Consider the following 24,240-nt stretch of genomic DNA (forward strand, 5'->3'; position numbering starts at 1 on the left):
GAAGACAGAGGTTGAGCCAAAACACCAAGTAGTATACCTTTTTCTTCGGTGTAAACATTTTTTGCACATTATTCTAGAGGAGATGCCTTATGATCATCCATCTCTTTTCCTCCTCTCTGAGTTGATTATAATTAGAACTTTAAGGAATTAACTCTGTGGAATAAAACACAGGAGGCATGAGTGTGAAATCACTTTTTTGTGCAACATTGACCAGACTCACAGTGGAAAAAAGAGCTATTCTATTTTGGGTTTTTTTGTTTGTTTGTTTTTCCTCACATATATTCATAAGGACATTTATGTTCTGCTTTCTTAGCAAATTTCAATTACACAATTTGGTGTTATTAACTGTAGTCACAATGTGATGCATTAGATCCTCAGAACTTACCTGTCTTATAACTGAAAGATTTTACCCTTTTAGCAACCACTCACTATTTCTCCCACTCCCCTGACCCTGCCACTTATTTTTCTACTATTTCTATGAGTTTGACTTTTTTAAAAAAAGATTCCATGTATTAGTTGATACTATGCAGTACTTTTCTATTTGTCTTTCTCTGTATGGTTTGTTTTACTTAGCATAATGTCCTCCAATTTCATCCATGTTACTGCAAATGAGAGGATTTACTTCTTTTCTAAGGCTGAATAGTATTCACTTGTGTATTCACTTGTGTATGTATTTGTATATATGTGTGTGTATATACATACACATATGTGTATATATTCTCTCTCTCTCTCTCTCTCTATATATATATATATATATATACACATATATATGTATATACTACATTTTCTTTATCTGTTCATCTGCTGATGTCACTTAGGTTGTTTCCATACTTTGGGTATTGTGAATAATGCTGCTGTGAACATGGAAGTACAGATACCTTTTTAGGATAATGATTTCATTTCCTTTGGATATATACTCGAAGGTGAGGTTGCTGAATCATGTGGTACTTCCATTAACTTCTTGAGAAACCATCATAGTGTTTCCTTAGTGGTTATGCCACTTTACATTGTCACCAACAGTGTACAGGGATTCCTTTTTCTCCACATCCTCACCAACATTTGTTATCTCTTGTCTTTTTAATAAGAAACATCCTTAGAGATATGAGGTGATATCTAATTATGGTTTTAATTTGAATTTACATGGTGATTAGTGATGTGAACACCTTTTCATGTACCTGTTTATTATTCATAGGTCTCCTTTGGAAAATTATCTATTCAGGTTCTGAACTCCGTAATTGCATTTTTTTCCTAGGGTTGAATGAGTTCCTTATATATTTAAAACTATTAACCCCTTGTAGTATTTGTGGCTTAGAAACGTTTTATCCCATTCTATATTTTACCTTTGGATTTTGTTGATGTTTTCCTTTTCTGTGCAGAGCTTTTCAATTTGATGTAGTCCTACTTGTTTATTTTTGCTTTTATTGTCCTGCTTTTTGGTGTCAAGCACAAAAAATCATTCTTAAGACCAAATTTAAGGAGTTCATCCCTTAAGTTTTCTTCTAGGAGTATAAATGTTTCATGTTTTATGTTCAGGTATTTAATACATTTTGAGTTGATTTTGTGTATAGTCTAAGATTGGGTCCAGTTTCATTCTTTTGCATGTGGCTGTCCAGTTTTCCCAACCCCATTTATTGAAGAAACTGTCTTTTCCCCACCATATGTTCTTGACTCTTGTTGAAAATTAATTGACCATATATGCATGTGCTTATTTCTGGAGTCTTTATTCTGTTCTCTAGAACTTTGTCTATTTTTATACCATGCTGTTTTGAATACTATAGCTTTGTGATATAGTTTGAAGTCATGAAGTGTGATGCTTCCAGCTTTGTTCTTTCTCAAAGTTGCTTGGGCTATTTGAAATCTTATGGAATTATTTTTTCAAATGTTAGGATTGTTCTATTTCTGTGAAAAATGTCTGGGATTATTTGTTCAAATGTTAGGATTGTTCCATTTCTGTGAAAATTCTATTTCTGGAATTTTGAAGGGATTGCACTGAATCTATTGGTCACTTTGGGTGGTATGGGCATTAGAGCAATATTAATTCTTTCAATTTATAAACATGTGATATCATTCCATTTATTTTTGTCCTCTTAAGTTTCTTTCATCAATGTCTGAAATTTTTCATTGTGCAAGTATTTTGCCTCATTGTTTAAATCTATTCTTAAGAATTTTAATTGCTTTATGATATTATAAATGGGATAGTTTTAATAAATTCTCTTTCTGATATTTCATTGTTATGAAAACATGACTGATTTTTGTCTATTGGTTTTATATTCTGAAACTTTACTGAAATATTTATTAGTTTTAATGGCTTTTTTGGTGGAATCTTTAAAGTTTCTTTGTATAAGATCAAGTCATCTGCAAAGAGAGACAATTTTACTTCTTCTTATCTGATTGTTACTTTCTATTCCCTTTTCTTACCTAATTGTTTTGGTAGAACTTCCAGTACTGTGTTGAATAAAAGTGGTAAAAGTGAGCATCCTTGTCTAGTTTCTGATCTTAGAGAAAAAGCATTCAGCATTTTACCACTGTATGATACAGTATGATATTACCTGTACATTTGTCATATATGATCTTTATTAGGTTGAGATGACTTCCCTCTATACAGTTTGTTGAAAGTTGTTTATTTTTAATTATGAAAAGATGTTAAATTTTTCCAAATGCTTTTTCTTATCTATTGAGGTAGTCATTGATTTTTATCCTTCATTTTGTTAATGTGATGTTGTCACATTGATTCGAGAATGTTGAGCCATCCTTGCTTCCCTAGAATAAATCCCATTCAATCATGGTGTATACTCCTTTTAAAGTATTGTTAAATTCAGTTTTCTAATATTTTATTGAGAATTTTTTACATCTATGTTCATCAGGGATATTGCCTCTCGTTTTCTTTCTTTGTGGTGTGTCTTGGCTGTAATATCAGAGTAATGCTGGCCTTGTAACATTCCACTGTCTTGCATTTTTTTTTTTTTTTTGGAAGAGTTCACAATGATTGGTATTAGATTTTCTTTAAATGTTCATCAGAATTCAGACAATGTGTTTTAGAAAGCTTGGAATGAAAAGATAAAATCTGGAAAGAGTAAGGAGAACCTTATGGCTCAGTCTGGGACATTTAGTCTAAGATAATAAGGAATAAGGAGTGAGTAAAGATTTTTAAACAGAGTAGTGAAACAATGCAAGTAGTATTTAATGAACACTAATCTGAACTGCATTTAAAAAATATTTTACATGATTTGTTTCCATTTTGAATAAAAAAGTCTTATTTTTGCTCATGAATTTCTAAAACATCAAAACGAGTGTTATACTATATTTAGTTTTCATCTGTCTTGTTATAACTATTTTAAAACACAGTACAAGATCATTGTATATGCTTTTGCATTCTGTTCCATTGGTGTGCTTGCAGTTTTAGTCTTAGAAAGAATTGAATGTGTGTACATGTTAGTTGAGGATGATTATTAAATATTTTTTTTTCCCTTTCGGCTCACCACTAATATCTACTACTTCAAAAGTGTATAGAATACAAAATGGTTTGGGAGACAGTCTCATGTCTGGATTACAGTGGAAGCAACTAAAAGGCTATTGTAATAATTCGAGGATATAGTAATGTGGCTACAGACCAGGCTAATAATAGTCAGTTGGGGAGAGGGTGACAGAAACAAAATTTCTCTTGGAGTATTGATGAAATCTGGCTAAGACAAACGGGTGGAAGAAGAAACGGTTAAAGATTATTTCTGGATTTCTAGTTTTGAAACCGAGGGAAGGGTTGTACCTCTGAAAGCAAATCCTGTGCTGGGAAGTAAAACTGTCTTTGAGGTGGAAATTCTGGGCATCCCTGTTGTACTGAAGTGGGAGTGAAATATCCAAGTAGAAACAGCTTGTAGACTGTATCTTTTTATGAATATAAGAAAAGTTAGGATATGTTAAATCTCAGTTAATTCTTAGGCAAAATAAATATACATTTTATCAAAAACTTTTAAATATTTATAAAATCTCAGATATGCTGGACTCTTTGATTCTACTTTTTGGTGATATTCGTTTTATTTGCAAACAAAAATAGAGCAAGAAATTATATGCTCTTTTTCCTGATCTAATTTCTTCTAATAAAGCTATTCTCATCTGATGAAAATATAATTCAAGACTTCTATATAAAATATTCTCTGCCATATTTCTTCAGATAACTTTGTCTCTTTCTGATTTTCTGTTTAAGATCCAGATAGGGCAGAGTTTATCAGTCTGCGCTTTAACCTTTTAAATGGCTTTCTATTGCTTTTAGGATTGAGACAAGAATTCCAGAGCTTGAGGCACTGCAAGCTCTGAATGCTGCCCATCTGTCTCTCCATTCTCATCACCACTACTTTGTGTTCTACTACCCATGTGGCAGCCTCACCAACCTTCAGTCTCCTTCTCATTTTATGGCTTTTCACATGCTATTTTTTTCTGTCTGACATCTTCTTCTCACCCTCTCTTCCATCCCTGGCCTCCTTTCCTGCTTAGTACTCACTCATCCTTTAGTCTTTGGACCATGGTATACTTATTTAGTGAAGACTGCCTAGGCTCAATCGGGTCCCCTTTTCTAACCTCTGGTAACGTCAAGACTTTATACTATAACACAGTTTGTAAGTATGTGTTTAGATGTGTTATTCTTTGTTTAATGTTTCTTTCTCCACCAAAATTAATTTTCATGAGGGCAAGTCTCTTGCTTTTTTTGCCCACCATAATATCCTGAGGACATAAGTAATATACGTTTGTGGAATGACTAGATGACTGGATACTGACAGCAGTGACTGGGAGGTTGGACTATTGATGCCATGTCAGTCCTTAAGCCTTGTTGAGATAGCTCTAGCATCTGATGGTATTTGTGACCTTGCCATACTCCAGGTACATCTCTGGATAACATGTGGAAGCCAGAGCAGTGGACACTGTCTTCATGAAGTCCTGAAAGGCTTATATAGCTTATAGCCACATTGCTCCAGATGGGAAGGGAACATTATTTTGATATTCTTCAAGCAATAAAAATACTATGTCTGCATTTTTAAAAAATCAAATATAATGTTAAAAAATAATGAGGTTTTGCCAATTTGGTGATGCTCAGATTAGGCGTTAACCTATTTTACTTTATATCTAATTAAAATTTTTCTGAGATCCTATAATTTTTATTTTAGACAAGATTGCTTTTGACTTCAAAGTGTTGTAATCAAGGTAGTTTTATAAAGAAAAAAAAAAAACTTGTTTTTTGTATAAACATAAATAAGCTCTTCTCAGTGTTCTGGACCCAAAAAGATTTTTCTTTCCCTCTTTTGCAGACTTTGACATCAGATTCTCTTTTTCCCAAAAGTCATGTTTACAGCTGTGTTCTTCCTCTAAAGAACGTCTGAGGGAAAATCTTTTGTGTTCATGTAGGTGTTTTCTTCTAACACAAAGATAAACATGGAGCATGCTTGCTGTTTTCATACTCTTGGAGGCCAGTCACTTCCATAGTATATGTACATACAAACCATTAGCTTAAACAGAGCTCACGGGGGCATAGCAGTGCCACCAAAATCTGCATAGATATGGAGTCTTTGAAAACTATCAATCATTCCAGTGTTTACTTCTACTATCTTATCATAGCCATTTGCATCACATTGAATTTTATTATAATGTAGATTTATGACATTAACTAAAAATGTTGCATTTTTAATTGAAAAATTTTCAAGAAATAAAATTATTTTTCAGCTATGATTTTTAAATATATGTTCATATAATCAATAATTTAAGAAGTGTGATAACATTAATACAGTAGTATCAAATTAATGAACGTTATTTCAAATCAGCTGCTTTCAAGCATTTCTCTATTAAGAAGTGTGTATTGCAATTATATAACATCGACTAGGCTTCAGTGTGTAAAGTTTGGTACCTTTGCAATGACAACAATTGTTGTAATATCTGATTTCTTAAAGTCATATTTTAGTGTTTATCAATTTGGAATAAATCAGATACAGTGAAATATTGCTGTTTTAACTTAAAATATATAGAATTCTAGCATTGTCCTCCATATATTTTTCAGACATAGTTAGATTGTTTTACATCCTTGATCCTAATTTAAAAAATTAAATTCGTCCTAACAACATCCCTGTAAAGGTCTAGCTGGCTTCTAGTTGCTCCAGAACAACATGTAACATCTTTTAATTTTCCCATTGTGTGGAAGTGGCTTTAGAAACGCTGTCAAGCCAGTTTTCATCGAAAGGCCGTTGGGTAAAGAGGACAGGGAAAGAGTACAGTGATGTCATTAGCCAGGGCTCTCCATCTGTCAAGACGGGATTCATGGAAGCCTGGAGCTCTAAATAATCCGAAAAATTTCAAAGACATATTCTCTTAAGACGGGCACATTTCAGAGTTCCCGTTGTGGTGCAGCAGAAATAAATCCGACTAGTATCCATAAGGATGCAGGTTCCATCCCTGGCCTTGCTCAGTGGGTGGGGGAATCTGGCGTTGCTGTGAGCTGTGGTGTAGGTCGCAGGTGCACCTCAGATCGTGTATTGCTGTGGCTATGGTGTAGGCCGGCAGCTACAGCTCTGATTCAACACTCCTAGCCTGGAAACTTCCATATGCTGCAGGTGCGGCCCCAAAAAGCAATCTGACTAGTAGCCATGAGGGTACAGGTTCTATCCCTGGCCTTGCTCGGTGGGTTGAGGCTGCTTTGGGCTGTGGCGTAGGCTGACAGCTACAGCTCCAGCTCCAGCTACAGATCCCAGACCCCTAGCCTGGGAACTTCCATATGCTGCAGGTATGGCACTAAAAAGACAAAAAAAAATTTTTAAAATAAAAGCCACGTTTCTCATGGATAGCTTTCTAATGCAGGAGCTAATGTTACCCTCAACCTACTTGCCTTTTGCAGATATATGTGACACAAAATATGGATATTTCTGCTGAATTGAACCTGCAATGAAGGAATTTATAATCAGTTTTAATGTATTTGAGACCTAAAGTATATTAGACCTGCATCAAAGGGAATGATAAAAAGCAGTATTAATGTGGGTGGATAGTAATTATTTTGGAGCTCATAATTATTCTCCTGTTAACTGGAGAGAAATGCTGATATTTTTATTCCTTTTTTAAAAAATGAAAGACACTGTGGTCAGATTCTGAAATGTCAGAATGCATCATACATCCTTTGTAAAGTCTGATACTTTGAATTATACTTATGTTAATGGAAAAGGAACTATTCTGGATTTAAATGAGTTCAGAGTTCATGACTAGGAGTCTTTTTGCCTTTCTTAGTCGTGTTGTTTCACCACTGAATCTATTTATTGCCTGTAGGAGGTAAAAAATATAGTAATTACTCTCACTCCCTTTCAAAAAGACATGAGGTCTGCTTTCTTATTAACTCTAATAAGAGTTATGTGTGAGTTTTTCAAGGAGGACAGACCCTATAGATTTTCAAGATAGAATAAATCACTTCTACACTCAGGTTTTAGAGGACTCATTTGCTTTATATTTTGGTGATTTAAGATACCCATTTAAACTGCTGGTATTGAAGATGCACTATTTGTAGTTTAAAAGACACATAAGCTGTGGTTGGAATGTTGATAATCATTGTTATTTATGTTGAAGGATAAATGTTTTACCCTCTGGAGAAGTCAGTTGATCAACCTGCAGGAATACATAGTCTCTAAATTTTGGTAACCTAATTTTCTTTTCATAAGAAAAGTAATGACAATTACCTCTTGCAATTATTATTAAAAAATTTTAATATCAGTAATTACATCTACAGTAACAGATTAAAATAAAGGTAAAATGAGCCAGAGGTGCTAATATTCTAGAAAGAAGGGCGATCAAGACAATGGGTTTTCTTTATAGCCTGGGGATAAGGAATCCTGAGATCATGTAGGGATCTGTTTCTATAAACCACTAATATGTGTTTATTCTACTAAGGCTTCCTCAGAGGAACCAATGTTGAGTTAGGCTCTCAATTTGCAACCCAGAACCTCTTAGATATTTATTCTCAGTGCCTTTAGGCAAACAAGACAAACGAAATCTGTTTTCTTTCTTTTTACAACCTTTGTGTTTTTGTGTATGTGTGTATGTGTAAAACATTATCAGCCCTCTTCTGCCCAGATAACCTTTAAAATATCAGATTTGTAAAAAAAATTCTTAATGTTAAGAAAACCCAGCTATGCTTGATTCACTAAAATACTGCTGGAATCCATATGTGGGGCAATTTAATATCATCCAATAATAAGGTTTTAAATAAAACCTACTAAATAATAGTCAATAAATGAAATTCTTTAGTTGCAAGAGTGACTTAATCCTCCCATAGAATAGTGATGTCCTTATCTATTTATGATGCTGAAGCATCAGTCTTTAACTCTTCAGATTTGCTATCTATCAGTCTTTAACTCTTCAGATATGCTACTGTAAAAGATGCTTCATGAAGTGTATGTATGTAATCTTTATCCCACATCACTTAAGAGGCATGCAGCTTTCTGAGTAGGGAAGGTGATAATAAATAACATAGTAAAAATCTGGTTCATGGAAAAATTCTCTCCTATACATAGTGTCATTTCCATGGCTTATCTGCTTATACAGACACAGAGTCAAATAGCAATTGAGAACTATGCCCTGTGTGTGAAAAAATGGGAGATCACGTGTTAATAAAAATTCTTTAAACATCCCACATCCCACATAGACCAAGAGCTACCAGTTTTGTGTGCTGCATGCAAAGTATATAAAACTTTTGGCTCTTAGCTGTAAACATGAACTATTTCCCAAAGGAGTCATGTAAGTTGCCTTGGGTACTGTAGGAGGAGAAAGAAAGATAATTGTCCGAGAGAGATACCATATAAAGCTTCACACTTAACTTGTGATAGGTTTTCCATTTGTCACCAAAAATTATTGATCTAACAATTCAGAAAAAAAAAATTTAAGCTTACATTAGGGGCTGTGTTATATAGCCAAGAGTTAAGCAAATTAAGTAATTTAACTAAAATTGGAAAACTGTTGTGGTTTTGGCAGCAATAAATAATTACCATTACACTTAATCTGTGTTATAACCAGTAAATAAAACCATAATTTCTACATAGTATCCCTAGAAATAGAAATGCAAGAAAATATATTTGTTGAAGTTTGTTCATTTACTCCTTTTGATAATTATAGCAAAAAAGTAAACGCTTGAAATGTTCCAAATCTAATATTTTACATATTTTAAAATTAGAATCTTTCAAATATAGTTCTGATACAGGAATTTTCAAATTTAAATTAAAAAGATTTCTATTTTTCAGAAATGCGGCAACATTGTTACATGAACATCAAATAATACTGAGGATACTTTCTGACCTTAAAAAGACTAAATGTAGATTTCTGTGAACTTGCAACTGAGTGCTAATTAACACAAACTATTGCTTTCATCTAGGTTTTTTATTAATGAAATGATTGCTTGCAGGACTGTGAAATATATCATTTAATTTACTGTGTACAGCTCCTTTGTCTGTATTTGAAATGCCTTTAAACCACGACCTTACAGTTGAGTAGCCAATGGGTCCCTTCAGTTGCATCATCAATTTCTCCATTTCTAACCTTTTGATCTTTGCCGGTTAATATTATTTTTCAAGGTTGTCTCTCTGAGCTGATGAAACAACTATATTATATCTCTTTTTTTCCTTCTGTTTTGTGGGATTTTTTTTTTTTATTCTTTGAGGGCTGTAATATTAGGTCTTGTCTTGAATTGTAAACATAATGCAGAGTAATTGCTGAAAGACTTAGAAATCTTTCTCAAAATGTTTAATAATCCTTCCCTATGAAGTGTGCTTAGAGTTAATGCCTGCTTCTTTACTATTTATCTTATTGAAATCAACACATGACTTTCAGTCCCCATTTTTTTTCTTCCTTTTTCTATGACTGTTATTTTATGCATGACAAAATTCTCTTGCTTATGGTTATGTGGTTGGCTGTCTTTTAACATGAGTGTCCTGTGTTTGTAATGATTGCTTTTTGCATGAGGATTATGAAATGCCAAACAAATTAAATGGTTGTGGAAACAAAAAGAAATGTAGGGCTTCACTTGCTTTTTTGTGTGCTGAATATGTCAATTATGTGACGCTTAAAATTACTTTCATATGGCCTTTGACTTCCCCTTTGGTGTGCTCCTTTATTCTAGCAAATTAGTATTGTTAAATATAATAAAACATTTATTAAACATTCACAGTATTTTAATGCAATTATTATCTTAAAGCATGATCCCATTATAAATAACTATACTGGGCATGAAGTTGCATGAGGGCATAATTCCATTATATTTCTAATTGATTATGAAGTATAAGCCCTGACTCTGTAACTACCTTAATTGCTAAACACTGACTTCTACCAGTGATAACTTTGCTCTGTTTTAAATTCACAGATAATAATTAATCAAATCATACGGGGAAATATTTGTGTAATATCAAGTAATTTTAAAAAGTCACAGTTTTGAAAAATGTATATATAAAAATGTATAAAACCTATGTGTTAATTATCTTACCAAAAAAAAAGAAAAAAGAAAAAGCTCCCTAAAATATTCATATTTCTGTTTTCCCTAATGCTATTATATTGTCCCAAATTAAAGAATGAATTTGGCCTACTTCCTTTATTGTTGTCACCAATTCAAATTAGAAAGGACATTGAATAAATTAAGTTCTTTCAGCTAATAAAATTGTTTACTTTTTTTTGTATGCAGTGGGTATTTAAAATAATCATTTCCTTTGCTTACGACCTGAGTTTCAAATCATAATGTATTTTTTATGCTGAATATACTGACGGACCAAGTCTTCTATGAGATATTTTGGGGAAAAGGAGTTTTTTTCCTTAAACAAAATAGATAATCAACTTTGATGTAACCACTTCCCCACTCTTTTTGGAAATATCCTTGAGAATTTTAATATTTGCATTTATTTTTTTCCCCTCAGTCTTGTTTATTCTTGAATTGTCTTTTTTTTTCCCTCCATTTCTCCATTCTCAATCCTAGGTCCCCTTACAAAGAAACAGACAGATGATTTAGGTGATAATGACGGTGCTGAAGATGAAGGTATTTTTTTCCACCAAATCTACTTGCATGACAAGGGCCTCAATCACTTTTTCCACCCCTTTCTATTTTTTTACTTCTTGTCTTTTTTTGAAGAGTTGTTTTTAATTCCCGTTTTTGATGTGTTTTGTCTTCTTGCTTGTTGTTACATATAAATACACATTTTTAATTTTTAAAAAGATGAATGTTAAGTTTTGCTTTTGACGCCAACCATTACAATGTTTTAAAAAGAGGGGCATTTTTTGTTTTCTTGAACTGACTTTTGATATGTTTCATCCCATGTTTTGACTGAAATTTGTCCATATTCTTTGAACTAACTAACAATCTCTCCCCCTGTAGTCTCTCTGTACCCATTTTGCATGTTTTCTAATATATGTAAATATTTTACCCAGTATCAAAATGTTTTTCATTTTTACATTTGATATTTGTTTAAAAAGAACCCAACACCCAGTAATAAGAAGGATAAGCTAAAAGCTGATATAAAGTGTTTCTTGAGCAATAAATTTAGATTTAAAAAAATACTGTTTTCTGCTTATTTGCTTAACTGTTACATAAGACATGAAACTATATAGATATGAAAGGCATTACACATATTCACATAACTGTAGTGAACATTATGCAACCATTTATGTACTCTGAGATTAGATGAATATCCTTTAATTTCAAAGGCACATAATTTTATGATTGACAAATGAAAATGTTCTGAATTTCAAATTGTTGCCAACTATATGTAATGATGTATTTCTTACTGTACTAATACCCAAATTCTTTTCTCTTTCCAACTTTCTTATTCTGAATACTCTGTGAATGTAAGCACTCACTAGACTGATTTGACATATTTCATTCTATCGTGTATCTTTACCTGACATTAATTGGAGTATCTAGAGAGGCCCATTGATTCTTTCAGTTCATTTTCATTCCAATTAGTTTTTTTTAATGCCACGCTAGTTATGAATCTTAGAGAGATGATGAAGGTAATCCCAGGTTTAAAAATAATTCCCAGAACCCTAGAAATTAAATCCCATTAATTAAGATATTAATGATATGGTAAGAAAGACTTTCCAAAATAAAATCATCCACAATAGGCCAGCAGAAGAGCTAGTTTCATGAGCTACAACTATGAATGAATTAATCTTTTTCTAAACAATTTGAATTGTTTTCATTAAGATGTATGAATTCAATAACTACTTTATAGAAGATTAAATTATAGAAGTATTAAAAGCTCAAAAAAATATCAGGTATTAATATTTTTAACATTTAAGATTTTTATTAAATGAAATTTATGATATTGGATTAAATATTCATTTACCATGAATGCCACTGGTGGATTAAAGATTAAATACAATGCAGCCATTAAGATTTGAAATAAATCATTATAGCTGCCCAAGATTATCATTTTGAATGCTAATAGCTAAAAATAAACTTGTAATATCAAAATGCAAATTTTTATTTTTTTTTAACGCTGTTAGTAATCTGAAATATTAAAACGTCAAAGACATTTATTCACTTTGAGGACCTGGATTATTGTCCCTAGTGCTCTGTGAAGAGTCCTTCCACTTGGGGTCTTAGAGATTTCTTGAACCCTCTGAAAATTCTTTTTTTTTTTTAAGGGCAGCACCTGGTGCATATGGAAGATCCCAGGCTAGGGGTCAATTGAAGTTGTAGCCTCTGACCTACACTACAGCCACAGCAACACGGGATCCGAGACACATCTCTAACCTACACCACAGCTCACGGCAATGCCAGACCCTTAACCCACTGAAGCGAGGCCAGGGATTGAACCCATGTCCTTATGAATACTAGTCGGGTTTGTTACCCCTGAGCCACAATGAGAACCTAAAAATTCTTAACTCTTAGATATTTGTTATCTAAGTAATACTTAAATATAAAATATTTCTTAGTGTGTAGCTTTGTAAACTCCAAATTTTCCAAGAGTACTCACAAGATTAGTATACATCATTTTCCTGTTTAACAAATATTTAGATGGATTTAATGTGCTTTTTATTTTTCTTTTGGTAAAAGAGCATCAAGTAAGACATTTATATGTTTACAAATGATAACTCCGAGCAACCACAGTGAGCTAAGCCCTGTAAATATGAATATATTTCATAGACCTATCTTAAAGCACATTTACCATTTTAAAATAGTCATTAAAAATATCCTAAACCCCTATTTAAATTGGCAAGTAGTAGTCAAGTTAAGTACTAAGCCAGTCAGTCATAAGAGTTACCAAATTGATAAATATTTTTAAACACTCTAAATATAATGTCAAAGCAGTAAATTCGAGTTCTATCTATTCCTCTATATTGTTGTTTTGGATAATTGTTTATACGTGAAAGATAAATTCAAATATCCTACAGGATTAAAAAGAAACCTTCATAGAAAAGTGTGAGCATTTTATATTCAGTGCATATGACAATTATTTTTGTAGATATGAAGGTGAATGAAAACTGAAGCCAATTTTCACATTTGTTCCAGATCTTGAAGCAACATTACTGGATAAAGTAACAAATATAGACTGTTTGATAAACTACTCGAAAATACTTAAATCAGAAGTCTGGTTATATGGTGTTTATATGGAATTCTCCATTATTTCCTGATAGCCCAACTCTTGTACCTGCTCTCTAGGTTTCTGTCTCAGCTATTCAAAGGCGGTCTGAGACATTGATTGGCCTGTCCCTTACTGACCTCTCAATGGAGCACTATTCTTTACTTTTAATTCTCATTTGTGTCTTTGCCATTGTTCTTTTGCCAGTTTTAGGCCAAATGCAGTTTATTACTCTTCATTTATGTTATAAAACATTATAAAATGATCAAAAGAGCTACATATTTTAATAATAGGCTATTGACATAGTTTCCAAAAAACTCATTTGAAGTAATAAAAAATGATTAAAGCAACACCCTAGATTTCTATCATTTATTTTGGGGATTTAAGATATATCTAAAATTTTTAGAAATTGTGCTAGGAATACTTTAATATTTCAATATTCAAATGCAGTTTTATATCCTACCTAGAGCTTTTTGAAAATTTTTTGGTAGATTTTTGTGTCTTTTTTTTAAACTAAAAATTGTACTTTTAATTGTGTTAAGTACAGTTTAACAAACACAAATTTATCTAACACTTCTATATTCTTTTAATGGTTCAAATAATAACTGAGGTTCATCAAGTGAGTAGGGAGGTGAAAAAAAATCTTGAAATATCTTTAAATATATTAGAGAAGGTTTTAATTGAGGCAATATGCCACAACTTAAAAATTGTCTTAACACCACAAGCTCTAAATTGTGGGTAAGTAAATACTTTATGAATTCTTTAAGAAAAAAGAAACTGGCCACTGGTGCAGCCCTAAAAAGAAAAAGAAAAAAAAAAAAGAAACTAGTAAACATGTTTAAGGAGTTATGTGACTAATAATTATTCATCAGGAAAATTTAAGGGAATTATGACTTTAAACATTGGTTGTCAGGCAAAAACAAATCCTCATTAAGTGCTCTAATTGACACATGTACATTGACTTAAAATTGTGGTTTAATAAAGATAAAATTGTTACTAAAATTTAAAATCAAGGTGTATACTCAGATTCCATGTTCATTATTTTTTAACTTGAAAACTTAGTTTCTTACCATAAAAATTTTAGAAGAAAAATAATCATCACTGTAGTATCTTTTATCTCTCACTTTTCTCCAGAGACCTAGATGCTTAGCAAAGCTTGAAAACATTCCAAATAACAGAAAATACAAGCATGCTTTATGAACATTTGTAGTTTTATTAGACTTGAACTAGTGTTTTAGTCTCTGAGAGTATTCTTTTTATTTTAGTAAAGTTAGTAGTACCTGTTTAGCAAAATCAGAAATTTTAGGTGAAATCCACCTTGTATCTAGGGGAAAATATGAGACAAGATTTAGAGGCTTGGCTCTAAAAAATTCATTATAAATTACTATATCTGATATATTTTCACTAGAGACATAGTGGCTACCCCAAGTTTTATTATTAAAATGATTGCGTTAGCATATAGTATCTAATAGTAGGGCTAGCTGATGTAGCAATTGCATTTATAGGTCTGATTCTTTTTATTTTTAACTTCTATTTGTTTATGGCCACACCCATGACATATGGAAGTTCTTGGGCCAAGGACTGAATCCGAGCCATAGCTGTCACCTACACTGCTGCTTTGGCAACACCAGTTCCTTTAACCCACTGTGCCAGACCGGGAATGTTTGCACCTTCAAAGTGACCCAAGCTGCTGCAATTGGATTCTTAACCCAATGCGCCACATCGGAAACTCAGAGTCTGGTTCTTTTTATAATCAAAATAAATATAGGTATAATTTAAGCTATTTATATTTATTGTTATATTATTATATTACTATATATATATTAAAATTTTAAAAATTACTATTTATATTTACATGAAAAAGACCTTTAGATTATGAAGAAAAGTAAAGTCTAAGACAGGCCCTGTTATAAAACTCAATCAAAAGTAAAGTCTAAGGTGGACCACTCTTTTAAAATATAATGAAGTAGTTCTGTAATATAAACATGGCATTTCCCAAACTTTATCAGCAATATTAAGAGTTTTGTACAAGAATTGTACCTATTTTAGTAATTAATACCCCCCATAGCATTAACTTCAGGGTAACTTCAGAAGAAATATTGTTCAGAACACAGCATTGGAATTTCTTTATAGAAAAAACTGTTGCCTGTGTTAAGTTCTTAGAAAAAGTTGAAATCGTGAGAAGTTCGGAAAGACAAATTAGAAATCAGAATCGGCCCAAACTATCAGTGATCCTTTCATGTCTAATTTTCAAAGAAAAATAAGAAATGGCTCCTGGAATCTCTTGTCATATTTTCACTGTTTCCTGACAGTGTCCACTTCATTCTGCTTTTAGGTCTGAAATGTGGCAAGTCTTCTCAATGTGTGCCTGTATTGTTTTCCAGGTGAACAGAATGATTCTACCAAGATTTCATTACTGTTCACAGTGGTGCTTTGTAATTCTATGTAATTTTAATTAAAGAAGAATTTTGAAACAGCCTCCCTCTGTGCTACCTCCAAGCATACAATTAGCAGCGTACAGTGTCTGCTGTGAACAGTCAGTTAATGATTTCAGTTTAATAATTTATTATTGCTTCTTCAGTGCCAGCCATACAAGAAAAAAAATAAGCTAAAACTGTATGCGGCAAACAGGCATTTAAGGAGGAGAGTTTGACAATTTCAAAAGAATTGTTTTCTCTCTGGGAGCTTAACATCCCCACAAGCCCCCCAGTTTTACAAATGATTGAATATCATTTTCCCTCCCAAGGATTTAAGGAGAAAATTTAGTTTTTTACATTAAATGTACCTGTATGAAGTGGATGGTTTTGATGTCAAAGTATCCTCTTATCATCACTTAAAAATAAGACTCTTTTCTCAAGTACACCCTTGCAGGGAGGGGAAAAGATTGTGATAAATTTATACACTGGTATTAAGTATTATGTAAAATTTAAAGTAGTCTTTTAAAAAGTCTCTAAATTCTGCAATTAACTATTTCCCCAAGTTGAAAATCAGGACAAACAAGTTAAGCTACAGTTTCCAATCTTAAAATGATTTTTCATTGAAAGAAATCACTTTATTATTATAGTAGGAAAATTAAAGCATTTATATTAGTCATCTTTTTTACAAGAAATGTAAAGCAGTATTTAAATTTTTTTTCATGGTTTTGTGTCAGATCCTATCTAAATGCTGAAACCTCAGTCATAATTATGTAGGAGAATTATTTGATTAAAAAATTGTCAAAAACAAAGGAACAAAGCCATACTTTTGAATGACTACCCATTTTTGTAGGTAGCAGAGATTATAGAGGAAGTTCTTATTATGGTTTAGTGGTAACAAACCCAACTAGTATCCATGAAGACATGGGTTAGAGCCCTGGCCTCACTCAGTGGGTTAAGGATCCTGCATTGCTGTGGCTGTGGTGTAGGCCGGCTGTAGCTCTGATGTGACCCCTAGCCTGGGAATTTCCATGTGCCACGGGTGCTGCCCTAAAAAGACAAAAAAAAAAAAAAAAAAAGAGACAGAGAGATCATGGACTATTATATAATAGTGATGTTTTGGATATGTAGATATTTATAATCTATAGATATATGTACACATACAATATTTCAATCTATATAATAGTTAAAACCATTTCACCAATATACAGTTTAGCATTTTTCTCTAGAAATTAGTACATTTTTTACCAAGTAAAATTATCCCATTTTCCCCTTACATATTATTTTTAGATCCTTACTGAAAACTATATAATTGGTGTAAAGTATCTTAGAAAAGCAAATAAAATTGACTAAGATTTAGAACTGTAGAAATCACTTTTAACGTCACCCTAAACTTTGGAACTTTATGCTTGGACTTAGCTGTATTCTTGTCTTGTGTCTACATGACAAAATCTTAGAGCCAAAGTGGGGCTAAGAAGAGTACAGTAGTCACAAAGAGGGTGAAAAATATGTTAGTACGTTTTCTTCTTCCAAAGGGTAAGAGTAGTTGTAATGAACAGATGACCTGGACTTAACTGAAAAATATCACATAAATGACAGTCACATTAATGCAACAAAGACAGATATATAGATTTATGGGCTTTACTGCCTTAAGCATTCATCTGACAGCACTTGAATAATTAAATGAAATTCTTGCAACTTCTATAACACAGTGTTTTAATTATGCTCACAAATTGGAGCATAAGTTATTCAATGTAATTATGATGCATTCAATAAAAATCTTTACAGTAATTAAGAAATGGAAAAACAAGAGTGTTTTATTCACAATAGCAGTGGTACCATCATCCTTAGTTTATGGCCCATAAATTCCATATGAGGTCTATAACATTTGTCAAAAGAAGTTTTAAGAATCATTGTCATTCTGTCATTTCTTTTGATTCTACTGGAATCACTTTAAAAAAAGTAACAAAATTCACACTTTTTTCCAATTTGAGTTTTGTAATTCACGTTATAATTTTTAACAAGATCTTAGGTAGAAAACAATGGGTATCTATCACTCTTTTCTGCAATAGCTCTTAATATGAGTTGCTTAAGAAACACTTTACAAAGACAGCAATTTAAAGAACTGCATTAAAATCATGCCTTCCTGTCCCTAAAATGGAAAATATATTCTCTGCTTCATTTTGCGTGTTTTTTGAGGATAAGAACAATTGCCAACTATTTATTTTTCAGATATTCGGGACAGTGGAGGTCCCAAACCAGTGATGGTGTATATCCATGGTGGCTCATATATGGAAGGGACTGGAAATTTATATGATGGGAGTGTCTTGGCAAGTTATGGGAATGTGATCGTCATCACAGTCAACTACCGACTTGGGGTACTTGGTAAGAAGTCTCTCTTTTCTTTTTTCACTATCAGTCCGTGAAGTATGTGATAGTTTTGGTTTGAATTTTTGTTTTGCTTTGCTTTGTTTCACTTATTGTCCTGTGCTTGCTGATTTTGAACCAAAATTTGATATTTTCAATATTCTATAAATATTCATAAATTACTTGACAAAACACAGCTGGGGTTGGTTTTAATATTTAAAAGTAAACAGCAATGAAATTATTCACACAGTTGATGAATGCTCTTCTAGCTTGGCTTTATAGAACTGTGAAAGGCAGCAATGGCAGGGTCTTTCTTAGGAAGAATTAGTCCCTGGGCCGATTTTTCTTTCTTCTACTTTTCTTTTTTATGATGCTGTAAAATTGCCTGAGGTTTGCCCTTGAACATAGAAACAAATTTATAGTCTCTTCAAGAATATGTGTATGGACTAGCTTTGGGTAATGCCATTTCTGTGTAGTTTTTTTTTAATTTATAAAATATAATTAGAAATATTTTGTTTGAATATATTTGATTAAATTACTTGATTTGGAAACTAGCATTGATTTAATCGTGTCAGAAAGTTCAATTCAACAACATGTATATATATGCATGTAAAACAAAATCAACTGGAGATCTTTAGTTTTGAATAAAAGTATTGGGCTATTATTTTTAAAATATCAGGTACTCTGAAATAGGCATATTGCTTTATGTAATTGCCAATTTTTAAAATATAAACTTACTATTCTACATGTACAAGTTTATTTTTATTCTCACAATTAGGGATGTAAAATAACTGTGTCATTTAATAAAAAATCTTTATCTGTGATATTTTAGGTTAAAGGTATTTGCTGAGAGTATGATTCATCACAAAAGCTTTTTTTTTTAAGCTGTTGATCAAAGTCTTATCCCTTAACTAGACACTTAAAAAGTTATGATTTATAATATTGTTTGGGCACAAAAGGACAACTTTACTATGAAATGTTTTTAAAATGAATTTGAATTCTATTCTTCATTATAATAGTTAATATTTATTTTAGTCATTGAGAATCTGTTTGGTTTTTTGGTTTTTCTCTTCAATATTAGTTATTATTCTCTGATTCCTTCTATGTGATCATAATCCTGTGCTTATGCCAATCTCAAAATATAAAAAGGAATAATTTTTGTCAGTCAAGTTTGTGTGTCTTTGGGAAGGAGTTATGTTAACAATGCAAAGTGAAATCCTGTTCTTTTTCTAGTTTGCTATTTTGAATTTGGAATATGGTGGACAATATAATAGATGCACTCTCAATGTAGGAATAAAATATTTCTATATCATTGTTCAAGGACACATTAGTTTCCCCATTGTGTATAGTCATGCATTGCTTCAGATGGTTCTTATAATTTCAGTAAGTAGGGATGAATGCCATCCCACCAATGAAAACTCTATGTTAGAAGATGTAAAAAGAAATGTTCATAATGTTCTTAGATTAATCTCCTTAGATTAATATCATAGTGTTAGATTAATGTCTAGCACTAGTTGGATTATATCTAGATAGTTAGATTAATATCATAGCATTGTCATTTGTTTCATAGGCAAGATTTTAATGTGAAGATCTTCAATATCGTTTAATTTTAATTTTTTTAATTTAATTTTAGCACTATTTATAACTAAGCTGTTTTCAATGATTATTATTCTTATATTTTTCTGAATTTCTTAAATTGAAAATCCTGATGCAGTGACTATTTTGCCATTTTAAAATTTAAAATTAAATGCCAAATTGTGGTAAGAGTGTTTTTAAGGACTTAAACATCTGCTTAGTCATATACATTTATTTTACTAAAATAATCTTTTGGTCATACCTTATTTCACGTCACTCGGTTATTGGTTGTACTCACATAAAATAAGATCCCATAAAATGTGCGGTGTTAAAAGGAGGGGGTATAAAAAAAAATGAGCAGTGTTGTTATATTAGTATAATCTTTGTCCATTTTAAAAAATGTGTTCAGAACTGATGAAGAGTGACTTCGATCCAATTTCAGTCTTCTATTCATGCTCATATCGTATGTTTAAATGCCATACTCTGAATGATTGGATTGCAGGACAAAAGATTAACCAGTTAAACAATGAAGAACTCAATCAATTACTTGGTCTGTGTCATGGCCGATAGCATTAGTATTGCTGATGGATGGTATTCCCAATGTTAAATATTTTTTCTGGCTCTACTGTAGTTTAAGATTTAACCTTTAGTTGGCTCCTTTGTTTCTCTTACATACATTGTACACTAATAATCACCATTAAGAATCATCTGCTTTTATAAACCTCCTCTCAACATGATAAAGTACAAAACTTTGTTAGTAAAACATTCTTAGATGTGTTTCAGGACATAAGTTCTAGAACATAAGTATTCTGGTCACTTCCCAAAATATGTGTTGAGTTTTGTGAAAATGTATTTAAATGAATTAATTTGTGAAAAAAAGTAAGTTATGAGAACATCTGTTTCAGCACACTGTGCATGTGCAATATACCACAACCAGGTAAACAGCTCATCTGCCAGGAGAACTTCAACAACAACAAAAAAAACTATAGGATTTTAGCTGTTGTTGTTAATAATTTGTCTGCAAGTAACAAGGTAAGCCAAGGTTTCTTGAGTTTGGGATCCAAAAGTATTGCTGTTTTGTCGGACTTGGGAGAGTTTGGATATGAAGTAGAAAATGTGATTTGAACTTGTATCAGAGGAAATCCTGAGTTATGTTTTGATTTGGATGTCTTGGTGTTAAGGAAATCAATTCTGGGGTCCAGTGTTCAAATTGGCTAATTACGAGACTTGCTCTCAGGTGATTGACAGAACATATCAGGATGTCTGAAACAGGTAATGTAATTAGTTTTGACTTGAATTTGCCATCTAGGAGGAAAAATATTACAAGTTTATTTGTTTTGGCAATAATTAAAAATGTGATAATGTTTCAATCAAAAATTTCATACAGCTATTTAGCAGCCAAGGTTCCAGTTTGAAGTATTTCATGTTAAAAAATATTGTTCATTATGAAATAGGAGTAACACAAAAGGAAAAAAAGCCTCCTATGATAGCATTGATCTGAAGATGCTGGAAACAGATTGGAGTTAGTTTCTCAACCGAGACTGTTTTGTGGTTTTCTGTGAAGTGGTAATGTAGACTATTACTGTCATTGCATTGAAAATACTATTGGTGGTGGTAAAAACTGTAATAAATCTAAAAAAAAAAAGGCAAGAGAATAGAAGACTCTGCCTGCTAACATCATTTCCCCAGTATCTTGAAGTTCTCTGTAACCTTATCTCATTCAGTCTCACACTTATTTTAATAAATATTTAGACTTTCACTTTTGGTTATATACATTTCTTTGTCTTCAGTTTTAACTCTTTGTCCTCTGTTAATGTATTTAAAATAATTATTTATAGGGGTTTTAAAATATTCTTGAGTATAGTTAAAAATAAAAATTATGTTGAAAATAGTGATAAATTTAAATTATGCACTCTTAAAAGAGCAAAATCTTTTATTGAATGTTATGATTGTAAATAGGATAAGCATATGTACTCATGGACAAAATTGAAAGAAAACATGAAATAAATTGTTCACTATTAAGTTGAGTTATTATGCAAGGAATATTTTTGATAATAGAAACTATCCAAATATTTTAAAATCTTAAAAATGAAAAAAATACATTAACTAATTTAATCTTAAAAATGTGTTTTTTAGCCACCTCTCTAAATTTATAATAATAATTTGTTATGTTTTAGAGAAAAATTTATATCTGTGGAGATCTAACTTAGTCAACCATAATCATCTGATTAAAATTTAATAAGCTGCTTTTTCTTTGATATGGATATTTTATAGGCAATTATGCATTCATAATTCAACCATATGCAATTTATTTTAGAAAAAAATATTTTAAAGATTTCAGAGCTACTGATATCTCTGGCTATTTGACAACATTTTAGTAAAGGGTTTAATTAAATATTTTACTCAGTGGTCTAATGTCTCTACTACTCACTCAGGGAAAAAATAATTGAAGTGCTAGTTCATCTACTAGTTACATTTGAAGAATTACAGTTAGCTAACTTTATAATGTCATGTAAGACTAAACCATTTAAAACTAGCTTTCATTAATGTTACTGCATATCAGTATTAATGAACACCTAAATATATATATATATATATATATTCTGTTAGAAATGGTGACTTGTTAATTCTTGTAATTATACTGTCTGTGCAATAATATGCTTCAAGTAACAGAAGTTAAATAACTTTGGTATAGTCAGTCATCAAAAATACAGCACTTATTTCCAGCACTATATATCTTCTGTGAGGGATAAAAAGTAACGAACAATATAGTGCTTATCTTTAAGGAGTTTTCAGTCTAATTAAGGGGGAAAATAAGTACTCAAGAGAGAACAGTCATTGATATTCTACTTCACATTTTATTAATCAGTTTATTAATTGATTGGTATGTACATGGTCACTTGATATAGAAAAAGAAATAAAAGAAGCATAGGATATCAGATAGATCAATATGAATGCAGGGATTGAGATTCATCTTTTAATCTGAGTAGCTTAGCAGCAAGGAGATTTGGTAAAGTCTAGGTAAGCGTCATGATTTAAAAAGAAAGGCAAAAATTCCTATTTGTGGCACAGTGGAAATGAACCCGACTGGTATCCATGAGGATGCGGGCTCAATCCCTAGCCCTGCTCTGGATCTGGCTTTGCTGTGGGCTGTGGTGTAGGTCACAGACGAGGCTTGTATCTGGCATTGCTGTGGCTGTGGTGTAGGCCAGCAGCTGTATCTCCGATGATTAGATCCCTAGTCTGGGAGCTTCCATGCGCTGCAGGTAAAGGCCCTAAAAAGAAAAAAAAAAAAAAAAAAAAAGAAAGGAAGGCATATTCATTTCTCAAGGTGCACAAGGTTTTGTCATTATTTTTCTTGTTTTTTTCATCATTTTTATTTCTGTTTGGTTGTAAATCATCAGACAACTCTAAATCTAACTCATATATGGCAGGCATATATAATAAAATATTAAATTTCATAAGATGATAATATCCTACTATCATCTAACTGCGTTCTTTGGAGGTAGAAGCAGAAGTTTGTCCTTGAAGAGTCAAAAATATATTCATGGATTTAGTGGTATTTGAGCAAAACCAGGAAAGATGGATTATCTCTGGGATTAACTGAAGAGAGAAAGATACTCTTTTGATTTTTATTTGCTCATACTCTTTACACTTCAAAAAAGTGGAGGTAATTTGTGACACATACGTATAAATAGGTTGATAAAATATTGAATATGAACACCTATACTATATAGAGAGATGATGCAGAAACTAAGGCTATGAATAGATACTGTACTGAAACATAAAGGTATATCCCAATTTCCTAGAAGTAAAGTAAAAATGATAATGGAATGAATTTCTCATTTTAATTTTCTACTAAAGGTTTATATATATATAATATATAAGTATATAATATATAAGTAATATATATAATATAAATTATATAATATAAATATATAATATAATAGATATAATTAAGAAAAGACATGTAAAGTTTTTAAATATATAATATATATTTACATATAAATATATAATATATAATATATTTCAGAAAAAATATAATATATAGTATATATTTCAGAAGTATATAATATATATATTTCAGAGAAAACACATCAAGTTTCTTCTCACACTATAATACAGAGAAATTTACCATGAGTTGTTTTTACTTGGAACACTAAAAAATATAGGAATCATGTGATAGTCTTTATGTTATTAGAAGATGCAGAAATATTCTCAGCATAAGATTATATATTAACCCTCTATAAAGGCCAAGGGCAAAATAAATAAATTAAATAAATAAATAAATAACTTTATAGTGTTAT

At 31.6% G+C, this 24,240-nt stretch overlaps 1 protein-coding gene and 1 long non-coding RNA gene across 10 annotated transcripts in view; both read left to right on the forward strand.

Annotated features, from left to right (window-relative positions):
• Nucleotides 1-24,240, forward strand: part of NLGN1 (neuroligin 1) — a 687,335-nt gene that overhangs the window by 195,024 nt on the left and 468,071 nt on the right. For 5 of the 9 annotated variants that reach the window (XM_084990349.1, XM_084990350.1, XM_021071184.2 and 2 more), the window contains one exon: nt 18,224-18,376. In XM_084990349.1, the coding sequence (XP_084846475.1) occupies nt 18,224-18,376 (153 nt within the window). Of the gene's footprint in view, nt 1-10,972; nt 11,033-18,223; nt 18,377-24,240 lie in introns of all 9 variants that reach the window. The other 4 variants (XM_021071174.2, XM_021071180.2, XM_084990347.1 and 1 more) reach the window with 1 other exon arrangement.
• On the forward strand, nt 5,549-8,865 carry LOC146397602 (uncharacterized). Its single transcript, XR_014824382.1, has 2 exons — nt 5,549-6,590; nt 6,761-8,865. It is a non-coding gene; the product is annotated as an uncharacterized LOC146397602 (long non-coding RNA).

The sequence above is a fragment of the Sus scrofa genome, chromosome 13, assembly GCF_054392235.1.
Source record: "Sus scrofa isolate SSC_HxYL_T2T_F1_AM1 chromosome 13, Sscrofa_HxYL_maternal_Yorkshire_Landrace_v2.0, whole genome shotgun sequence".
NCBI classification, from domain to species: domain Eukaryota; kingdom Metazoa; phylum Chordata; class Mammalia; order Artiodactyla; family Suidae; genus Sus; species Sus scrofa.